General features: G+C 55.0%; 1 protein-coding gene across 2 annotated transcripts; it reads right to left on the reverse strand.

The window, feature by feature from the left end:
• Positions 1 to 165: 165 nt before the first annotated feature.
• On the reverse strand, positions 166 to 9,349 carry MAPK3 (mitogen-activated protein kinase 3). 2 transcript variants are annotated; one of them, XM_003916743.3, is made up of 9 exons: positions 9,080 to 9,349; positions 7,870 to 8,052; positions 4,424 to 4,613; positions 4,125 to 4,241; positions 3,749 to 3,863; positions 3,234 to 3,365; positions 2,974 to 3,083; positions 2,724 to 2,878; positions 166 to 766 (listed from the first exon to the last, which is right to left on the reverse strand). In XM_003916743.3, exons 1-8 carry the CDS (start codon positions 9,247 to 9,249, stop codon positions 2,756 to 2,758), a joined length of 1,140 nt encoding a protein of 379 aa, XP_003916792.1. In that variant the 5' UTR covers positions 9,250 to 9,349; the 3' UTR covers positions 166 to 766; positions 2,724 to 2,755. The 2 variants fall into 2 exon arrangements, with proteins under 2 accessions (XP_003916792.1, XP_003916793.1); XM_003916744.3 differs by lacking the exon at positions 3,234 to 3,365.
• Positions 9,350 to 10,896: the final 1,547 nt, after the last annotated feature.

Here is a 10,896-nt window from a genome sequence, read left to right on the forward strand (position 1 = left end):
GGAGTCTGGAGCTCTCCAGAGCCCCGTCCCCAACCCTGGGCAGCTGGGAGTGAAGGGCACCAGGCCCCAGAAAGCCCAAGTCAAGCAGCAGCTGGGCTGCAGGAGTCCGTCCTCAGAGCTGCACGGGGCAGGGCGGAGGCGTCGCAAACACAGACAGAGCCAGGGTCAGCCATAGACACATCTCTATATTTATATATTAGATGGGTCAGGGAGGTGGCAGGGGCGCTGGGCTCTCCACGCCCCCCAGCTCCACTTCCGCTCACCACACACAGAAGCAGCGAGGGCACTCGAAGTGACAGCTTTGACGGGGAGGGGATTCAGCCCAGTCCGGCTCCTCGGGGATGCTAGCCCTTGAGACTAAGGAATGTTCCTTCAGGGAAGATAGGGTGGGGTTTAAATGAGATGAGGGGGGCAGGCCTGGCCCTGAGTCCCTACTCAGCGCCCCCCACCCTCCACCCCTGCCCCTCAGCAGGTCAGGGCAGCCAGAGCCCCTCCATTCTAGAACTGCCAGAGACTGGGACACTGGGGAAGGTAAGGGTGCAGCAGCAGCAGTGGGAGATTGAACTGGGGCCACCTGAGCCCCCGAGGTCCTGTGGGAAGGGCGGCTGGGGAGGAGGCCTTGGCCTGCCTAAAGCTGGAGGCCTCAGCAAAGGAGAGAGGTGGCCAGGCCCATGCTCCACCCTGGTCTGGGCTGCCAAGGTCTGGGCTCCGCACAGTGTCCATTTTCTAACAGTCCGGCGGGAGAGGGGCAGGCAGGAGGCAGGTCCTAAAGAGAGAAGCAGACAGAAAAGGAGTCATTAGCATACCCCAGGCAGACCCGCGGGAGCCCTGACCTGAACGTCTCTCACCCTCACAGCTGGATAGGCTGGGTCTCAGTTTCCTTATCTGTAAATGGAGATAATAATAGTACCTAGCTGGACGTACTGCTGTAAGATTAAAGGAATTAAGACATGTAAACCTCTTAGAACAATGCTTAGGGTTTTATGCTTTCATTATTAGAACAGTCTCAGCTGGGCACAGTGGCTCATGCCTGTAATCCCAGCACTTTGAGAAGTCGAAGTGGGTGGGTCACTTGAGCCCAGGAGTTTGAGACTGGCCTGGGCAATATAGCAAGACCCCAACTCTACAAAAAAAAAAAATTAGCCAGTTGCAATGGCTCGTCCAGCCAGCTGGGAGGATCCCTTGTGCCCCAGGAATTTGAGGCTGCAGTGAGCTATGATTGCACCACTGCACTCCAGCCTGGGCGACAGAGTGAGACACTGTCTCAAAAAAACGAAAACAAAAAAAAGATAAACAGAACTGACTCCAGGAAACTGAGGTGCAGAGAGGTGAGGTGCCTTGCCCAATATCACACAGCACTTACTAAGTGGCACAGCTGGAGTTTGAACCCAGGTATGCACGCCTTCTTCCTATTAGGCCACACCTGGCTGAAGACAGGAAGAGACCAGAGGAGGCAAGGAGGCAGTGTGGGTGGGGGCAGGCCCAGCAGGGTCCCCACAGCTATGTGAACTGCTGATCTGGCAGCAGGTGTGAGGAGGCCTGGCAATCTGGGTCAGGCTGGGTGCTGCTGGGCCCCTCCCAAAGCAATCATGGCCCCACCTGCTTCTGCCACACCCAGAGCCGAAGCCTGGCTCGGGTCCTCACCTGGGTGACAGGGGCCCTCAGTGACCTCTTGCCTCTTTACCAGTTCTGTTCCCAGAAGGAGATTAGAATGGCTGCTGGGGCTGGAGGATGCAGGGTGTTGACAGGTGGAGACATTTGGGGCTGGAGGACTGGGTGGGCCATGAGTCTGGGCAGCACCTGGGCATTTTTTTTTTTTTTTTTTTTTTTTTTGAGATAGAGTCTTGCTCTGTAGTCCAGGCTGGAGTGCAGTGGTGCGATCTTGACTCACTGCAACCTCTGCCTCCTGGGTTCAAGCAATTCTTCTGCCTCAGCCTCCCAAGTAGCTGAGATTACAAGCACACGCCACCACACCTGGCTAATTTTTGTATTCTTAGTAGAGATGGGGTTTCACCACGTTGTCCAGGCTGGTCTCGAACTCTTGACCTCGTGATCCACCACCTTGGCCTCCCAAAGTGCTGGGCTTACAGATGTGAGCCACTGTGCCTGGCTCCCCCGCTTTTTTTTTTGAGACAGAGTCTCACTGTTGCCCAGGCTGGAGTACAGTGGTGCAACCTCCGCCTCCGGGGTTCAAGCAATCCTCCCACCACAGCCTCCTGAGTAGCTGGGACTAGAAGAGCATGCCTACACACCCGGCTAATTTTAGTATTTTTAGTAGAGACAGGGTTTCACCACGTTGGCCAGGCTGGTCTCGAACCCCTGACTTCAGGTGATCCACTCGCCTCAGCCTCCCAAAGTGCTAGGATTACCGGAGTGACCCACTGTGCCTGGCTAATTTTTGTATTTTTAGTATAGATGGGATTTCGCCATGCTGGCCAGGCTGGTCTCAAACTCCTGACCCTCAGGTGATCCACTCATCTCAGTCTCAGTCTCCCAAAGTGCCGGGATTCCAGGCATGAGCCACTGCACCCAGCCCCCGGGCACTTCTGTTGTTACCAGACACACCGAGCATGGGTGCAGGGTAAGCTTGCTGCTATATGGAGGCACATACAGATACAGATATAGATATTGATATAGATACAGATACAGATAGAGATATAGATAGATATAGATACAGGTATTTAGTATCAGCGTATCTGTGTGCCGGCCATGGGGACACTCACCAGGCCCCAGGGTGCAGGGATGTCTGTCTGGGTTAGGGGGCCTCTAGCGCCCCAGGCTGGAAGCGTGCTGTCTCCTGGAAGATGAGCTCCTTCAGCCGCTCCTTAGGTAGGTCATCCAGCTCCATGGCGAAGGTGAAGGGCTCCTCGGCCACTGGCTGGGGTGGCAGAGACAGCAAGGCTCAGGCCTGGCATGGGGGATGCCTACTTACCCCCCTGCCCCTGGCCCTACTGCTGCTGGGGACTGGCCCACCTCATCCGTCGGGTCATAGTACTGCTCCAGGTAGGGGTGAGCCAGCGCTTCCTCCACTGTGATCCGTTTATTGGGGTTAAAGGTTAACATCCGGTCCAGCAGGTCAAGGGCTATGGAAGGGCAGGAGTCAGGGGTCACAGGGAAGACTGGAGAAGCTCCCAGAAGCACCACTTTGCCTGTCTCCTCCAGCCGCTGCTGGGCTCCCGTACCCTCCATGGCACCCAGGGTTTATCCCACACCCGCCCTCATGTCTCTCAAACCTTTGGAGTCTGACTTGGGGAAAAGCTTGGCCCAAGCCACCTTGGTCTTGGAGGGCAGAGACTGTAGGTAGTTTCGGGCCTTCATGTTGATGATACAATTCAGGTCCTCCTGGGATGGGGAGCCCAGGATGCCTGTGGATAAGGAGGTGACTTGGTAAATGATCACCTCCTTCTTTCTGGGAACAGAACAGGCAACAAGGCAAGAACAAGACCCCCAGCCCAGCAACCCATGCCAATCCCTCAGTTACCTCCTAGTCATTAGCATGGTGGTGCAGAGCAAGGGGGCTGGATTCAGGCGGACCGAGGCTCAAATCCTAGGTCTGGTGCCTCCTTAGGTGTGGGACTTAGACTTGCTTTTCCCATCTATCCAATGGGGATAATATCTATACCTCATTGAGATACCATGAGATGCTGGAGGCGCCCCACACGTGGTGGTATCTCTGACTTGGACTCTTGAGAAATCTCACCTTGGAAAAGGTAATCATCCCCCACTCAGCCAGCCGGGCCTCGCTCACCCAGAATGTGGTTGAGCTGATCCAGGTAGTGCTTGCCAGGGAAGATGGGCCGGTTAGAGAGCATCTCAGCCAGAATGCAGCCCACAGACCAGATGTCGATGGACTTGGTATAGCCCTGGGAGAGAGGAGGAAGTGGTGGGCTCCTGGGCCAGCCTCAACAGGGTCCTGTTTCTACACCAAGCCACCATCTCCAAGTTAGATCCAACACCAGGCAGAAGGCAGAGGCCTGGAGGGCTCAATGCTCAGCTTCCTTGCAGAGCCCAAGGCCCAGAGGGTGGAATTCCTGTGTCATGGGGGTCGGTGTCTGGCTCGGAGGTAGCTCCAGGGCTTCCTGGGACCTGGTCCCTTCCCTTCAGGAGTGGGCAGCCCCTCCTACCTTGGAGTTCAGCATGATCTCTGGGGCCCGGTACCAGCGTGTAGCCACATATTCCGTCAGGAAGCCGGTGTGGTCATGCTCAGGATCGGCAATCCGAGCCAGGCCGAAATCGCAAATCTGGAATCAGACCAAGCTGCTAAGCTCGGTGCTCAAGGCCTCTGCAGCTTAAGCAGTCACGCCCCCTTGTCTTTGCCTCCACTGTTCCCCTTGCTTGCAATGTTCTCCTGCCCAAGGCTTCTACTGGTCACCTGGAAGCCCCAGACCCTGGGGAGGAGGGGACAGGTGCCCAACCTTCTGACCTTAAGGTCGCAGGTGGTGTTGATGAGCAGGTTGGAGGGCTTTAGATCCCGGTGGAGCACATTAGCGGAGTGGATGTACTTGAGGCCCCGCAGGATCTGGTAGAGGAAGTAGCAGATGTGGTCATTGCTCAGTTGCTGGCTTTTCAGCAACTTGTACAGGTCAGTCTCCATCAGGTCCTGCACAATGTAGCTGAGGATGGTTCCGGAGACCCCCGGGGAGGGGGCAGCAGGAGGCACTTGGTTAAGGAAAACAGGCTCTGAAGGCGAGGCTGCACATCTCCTCCAGCCAGGGCCCCTGGGACTCAATAGATCTGCCAACCTGCACCACCAGCTGGGCAAGCTGCTGCCGTTACCCAGCGGCAGGGCTCTGAGCCTCTGTCGCGTCATAGTTGCTGATCCTGAGCAAGGGGCTTCACTTCTGTGGCCTCAGTTTCCCTACCGGGGAAACAGGGATAATAATAAACTGTGGGAGGCCGGAGAACTTCACAGTTAAGAGCAGCAACTTGGGCCAGGAGTGGTGGGTCACGCCTGTAATCCCAGCACTTTGGGAGGCTGAGGCGGGAGGATCGCTTGAGGCCAGGAGTTTGAGACCACCAGCCTGGGCAACATGGCAAAACCCTGTCTCTACTGGTAATACCAAAATTAACTGGGCACAGTGGCATGTGCCTGTAATCCCAGCTACTCGGGAGGCTGCGACACAAGAATCACTTGAACCCAGGAGGCAGATGTTGTAGTGAGCCGAGATCATGTCACTGTACTCCAGCCTGGATGACAGAGTGAGACTCTGTTTCAAAAACAAATTAATTAATTAAAGAAAGAAAACTACAAAAAGAGCAGCAACTCTGGACTTAACCCATGGAAGTCTGAAATCTCCTCTCTACTACTTACTGGCTTTAGGATCTCAACCTGTCTGTGCCTCAACTTTCTCATCTGGTATGTAGGGGAAATAATGTGTTTTTTGTTTGTTTGTTTTCTTTTTGTGGAGACGGGCTCTTGCTATGTTGCCCAGGCAGGTCTTGAACTCATGGGTTCAAGTGTTCCTTCCACCTCGGCCTCCCAAAGTGCTGGAAATTACAGGTGCGAGCCATGAAATAATGGTTCTTTTGAGGGTGGTTGTGAAGACTAGATGAGATGGCGCATGTAAAACTGTCAGCCCAGTGCTAGGCAAGTTGTGAGTGCTAGGCAAACATGAACTATTATTACTAATATCAATGCCTGAGTCACATGGCTGTTGAGGGAGTTAAATGAGATAATGTATGAACACCATCTGGCATGCAATAAATGTTTGCTTAAAAATAAATGCCTGCCTTATGGGAATGGTTTGTGCAAGAAAAATGAGGAGACACTCCCAATAGCACACTCCCACTCAAAGAAGAGTGCTTGGCCATACCTCAGAAGATGGAGGAGTAAAATGTCTTTTTCTATTTGAAGATAAAACAAAGCTTATGCGTAAATAAATAAATAAATCCACAAATGCCGTTTGGCTTGTCTCTGGAAAAATAAGTCAGGGCTGTCTTTTAGAATCTGCCTTGAGGCCAGGTGCAGTGGCTCACACCTGTAATCCCAGCACTTCGGGAGGCCGAGGTGGGTTGAAGACCTGAGGTCAGGGGTTCGAGGCCAGCCTGGCCAACGGGGCGAAACCCCGTCTCTACTGAAAATACAAAAATTATCTGGGTGTGGTGGCGGGCGCCTGTAGTCCCAGCTACTTGGAAGGCTGAGGCAGGAGAATAGCTTGAACCTGGGAGGTGGAGGTTGCCATGAGCTGAGATCCAGCCACTGCACTCCAGCCTGGGTGACAGAGGGAGACTCCATCTCAAATAAGAAAAAAAAGAAAACAAGAATCTGCCTTGAAAGGGTCTTCAGAGAATATGTGGACCAGCCCTGCTGTTTTAGAGCTGGGGAGGCCCAGCGAGACGCAGTGACTTGCTCCAGACCACACAGCGAGATGGGGGTGAGCACAGAGATTTCCTGTCCACAGTTTGTGGTGGGGGCTGCAGACACCGCAATACAAATCCCCGCTCTTGGGTGGAGGGCTGGGACCGAGAGTGGGTGGTGGGGCAGGGAAGAGGTGACAGGTGTCACAAGTTGCTAAGGAGAGCCAGAGAGGAAGTGGACAGCAAACTAGGAAAGCAGTATCAGGGGAGGACAACAAAGGCTAGGCTGTCCCTCCCTGGGCAAGGTGCAAGTCCACAGGTGATTAGGGTGTGGCTCTGAGTGAGAAGTCCTAAGAAGGACAAGTTCCCATCTGGGGGAGGGGAGGAGGAGACAACAACAGAAACACTTGATTTTAGGTTTTCTGGGCCTCAGCTTCTTTTTCTTTTTTTTTTTTTTTGAGACAGGGTCGCGTTCTGTCCCCCAGGCTGGAGTGCAGTAGCACAATCATAGCTCATTGCAGCCTTGAACTCCTGTGCTCAAGCCATCCTCCTGCCTCAGCATCCCAAGTAGCTGGGACTACAGTCATGCACCACCAAAGCTGGATAATTTTTAAATTTTTTATAGAGATGGGGTCTCACTATGCTGCCCAGGCTGGTCTTGAACTCCCAGCCTCCACTGATCCTTTGGTCTTGGCCTCTAAAGTGTTGGAACTACAGACGTAAGCCATTGCACCCTGCCCTCATCTTTGAAATGAAGCTGAAAAGCCCATCTCATAGGGTAGTTGGGAGGTGTAATAGAAAAAAAAAAAAAAAAAAAAGCATTGGGCATGTATAGTACCTGACACGCAGTAGGACCTCAAGAAAGGCAGTTTTTTGTTTTTGTTTTGTTTTGAGACAGAGTCTCACACTGTCACCCAGGCTGGAGGGCAGTGGCACGATCTTGGCTCACTGCAACCTCCGCCTCCTGGGTTCAAGTGATTCTCTTGCCTCTGCCTCCCAAGTAGCTGGGATTACAGGCATGCGCCACCACGCCCTGCTAATTTTTTTGTACTTTTAGCAGAGATAGGGTTTAACCATGTTGGCCAGCTCCTGGCCTCAGGTAATCTGCCCACCTCAGCCTCCCAAAGTGCTGGGATTACAGGCATAAGCCACCATGCCCAGCTGACAGTTTGCTTTCTCCTTGTCTCCCAGTCTGGGGAAGGAGGAAAGAGAGGAAAGAATCATCCATTTGTTAGCAAGAAGTGACTGTGGGCAGAAGCTGGGTCATGTCTCAGAACTGCCGATGTCAGAAGACAACACTCCCATAGAGACCATCCTGCCTAGCCCTCCCCGTTGGGGCACAGAGCAGAGAACTGACTTGCTCAAGGCCATATTGCCCGGCTGCCACAGGCCTGGGTTCATCAGAGGCCTCCAAGTCCTGTTACACTGTGGTTTCTCCTCTGCAGGAAAGTTTATTTTACTGGGTTTGTTTTGGAGGGTGGTGGGTAAGATGGAAACAGAAAGCAAGCAACGGGTCCCCAGCCCAGCTCCGAGGCTGTGTATGACCAGCCGACTGGGCAAGGTGAAGGATACACATCCCTCATGGCTTCCAGGGTGGACGCACGCAGAATGTCTCGGATGCCGATGACATTCTCATGGCGGAAGCGCAGCAGGATCTGGATCTCCCGGAGCGTGCGCTGGCAGTAGGTCTGATGCTCGAAGGGGCTGATCTTCTTGATGGCCACGCGAGTCTTGCGCACGTGGTCATAGGCCGAGCTGAGGGGACCGGAGAGAGGCTGCTGCTGTGGCCTTACAAAGGGGGAGTCCGGGCCTGGTGGCCCCACCCAGGCCTTGGCAGGGAGGGGAGAGAGCAGGAGCTGGCTCTGGTCAAATCATAAACAATGCTGGTTCCTTCCTGCTGTGTAGGGCTGGGATCTCCAGAGAGAAAGCTGGGGACCAGCCAGGCGGCCCTTCGGTGACTTTACAAACAGAGGAAGAGACTGACCGCTCACTGACTTCCCCTCTCCTCAATCCCCTTCCATTCTACTGGCCCTGAACCCTTCGCCCCCATTCCCAGGAAAGGTTCCTTAACCCAAGACAGGTCCGGGGCTGCAGATGCTGGGGGCACACCATGGAGCAAATACTGGGAAAACGGCAGCCAGGGGAGGGGCAGGAGAGAATGGACAGGGCAGGGGCGGGTCCTAGGGTGAGGGAAGCGGGCAGCAGGGCTGTCCCAGAGCTCACGGTGGGGCCGGGGGCACTCACAGACCCCTCCCAAAACATGCAAGTGGCACTCCTGGCCCCCTCATCTCTCTTTGGGCACCTGGTGGTGGTGGTGGTGGTGGGGCCAAAGCCCTGCCCCACCCTGATCTCGGCTCGTCTACCCCAGGCTCCCTGGCACTGCCTCACAGGGGGAATCCAAGACACTCTTTCCCCCAAAACGGGCCCTCTACTGCCTCTTCACTAAGGATGTCGCCTCCCCGAGAGTACTCATCCTCTGGGCCTCGCCCCGTGTCACTAGGGTCCCCGCGGGCCCCCACATGCACTCAGATGCCCCTCCCGTCATTACAGAAGGGTGGACTCAAAGCCTCCAAGCCCCCTCCCCTGAGGACGCAGGCAGCGCCCTCTCCCCTAGAAAGCACTCAGGGGTCCCCTCCCTGGGACGCTCCCGATCATCCCGAGTCCCCTGCCTCCTCGGGACGCTCCGCGTCTCCACGTCCCGGAAAGCGCTCGGCGCCTCCCCCTCCTCTCCTGTGAAGCCCCCTCCCCTGAGGGCGCCCCCTCCCCCGGAACGCCCCCTCACCTGACCATGCCGTACGCGCCCTCGCCGATGTACTGCAGCTGCGTGTAGCGCGGGCCCACGTCGAACGGCTGCCCCTTCACCATCTCCACCTCCCCCGGGACCCCCGGGCCGACCCCCTCGGCTCTCCGGGGCTCCCCACCCCCGCCCCCCTGAGCCGCCGCCGCCGCCATCTCCACTCCTCCCCTCCCGCCGCCCTCCTCCCCGCGGCGGCCCCGCCCGAGGCCCCGCCCCTTCCCGCCCGCCTGTCACCCGCAGGGCCGCGCGCTCCAGGCCCCGCCCCTGCCCCGGCCCCGCGCGCCCCCGGCCCCGCGCGGGCCTGGAGCCGTCACGTGACCCACCCCGGGCGCGCGCCCGCCCTTCTCGCCGTAGGTGCGGGAACCCGGGGTCTCTGCTGGCTCCGCTGTCACCAAGTCACGGGGAGGCTCGGCAGCGCCGCCTCGGAGACTGTCCTCACCCTCCTCTCGAAGGCGAAGCGGGCAGGGCGTGACCTACCAGAGCCACCCAGCCAATGTGTGCGGCAGCCCACCAGAACCTGGGCCCGAGATCACCCTAGGTTAAAAAAACTGTTCTAATAAATGAATCAGATTTTACAGATGGGGAATCTGAGAGTTGGGCTAACTAACTTGAGTAAGGTCACTAGTAATGACAGAGCTGAGACTCAAAATGATGTCTTCTGACAGAGGCTCTTTTTAATTCCATGCCTCTCAGAATCCTAGACTGTTTTTATTTTATTTTAGAGACAGGATCTCACTCTGTCGTCCAGGCTGCAGTGCAGTGGTGCAATATTTACTGACTGCATTCTCAGCCTCCTTGGGGTCAAGTGATCCTCCCACCTCAGCCTCCCAAAGAGCTGGGACTATGAGTGCGCGCCACCACGCCCTGCTAATTAAAAAAAAAAAATTGGGGGACTGGGCACTACGGCTCACGCCTGTAATCCCAGCACTTCTGGAGGCTGAGGAGGGCGGATCACTTGAGGACAGAGTTGGAGACCAGCCTGACCAACATGGTGAAGCCCTGTCACTACTAAAAATACAAAACTTAGCTGGGCATGGTGGTGGGCGCCTGTAATCCCAGCTCTTCAGGAGGCTGAGGCAGAAGAATTGCTTGGTACCCAGGAGGTGGAGGTTGCAGTGAGCCAAGATTGCACCACTGCACTCCAGCCTGGGTGACAGAGCGAGACTCCATCTCAAAAAAAGAAAATATAATTTTGTTTTGGTAGATACTGGGTCTTGCGATGTTGTCCAGGCTGGTCTGAAACTACCGACTTCACAGGATCCTCCCCCCTCGGCCTCCCAAAGCTCTGGGATCACACCTGTCCATCTCAGACTGTTACAACTGAAGAAAGGGCCCTCGGAGATCATCCAGTCCATCCCCCTCATTTCACAGCAAAGATGTGAGCTGGAAGCTTCACAAAAACACACAGCTCCCAACCTTCAGTAAGTAATCATGTAGTGGGTTTTTTTTTTTTCCTGAGAAGCTGGGAGTAGGTCCTTGGATGCATTACAGATCAAGAGACAAAATGGAACAGTAATTATGATTCTGAAATTGCTCATAATTAGATCCACAGCCAGGCAGTCTCACTCAGATTAATGAGACTGAGTTTCTGATTCCCAGTGGCCCATAGGTCAGTGAAGGTTCAAGAGGTGCTAATTAGATCAATGAGTTTTTTTTAGTTATTCATTTGATAAAGCATTGCATGGCACTGTGTGCAAAGCTCTGAGCTAGGTACTGTGGCTGATAAAGGATTACTATATAGTATGAATCTGTATTTAAGAGAAAGAACTCCCCAGAGCCTGATTGCCTGGGATAGAATCTGA

Source organism: Papio anubis, chromosome 18, assembly GCF_008728515.1.
Source record: "Papio anubis isolate 15944 chromosome 18, Panubis1.0, whole genome shotgun sequence".
Lineage (NCBI taxonomy): Eukaryota > Metazoa > Chordata > Mammalia > Primates > Cercopithecidae > Papio > Papio anubis.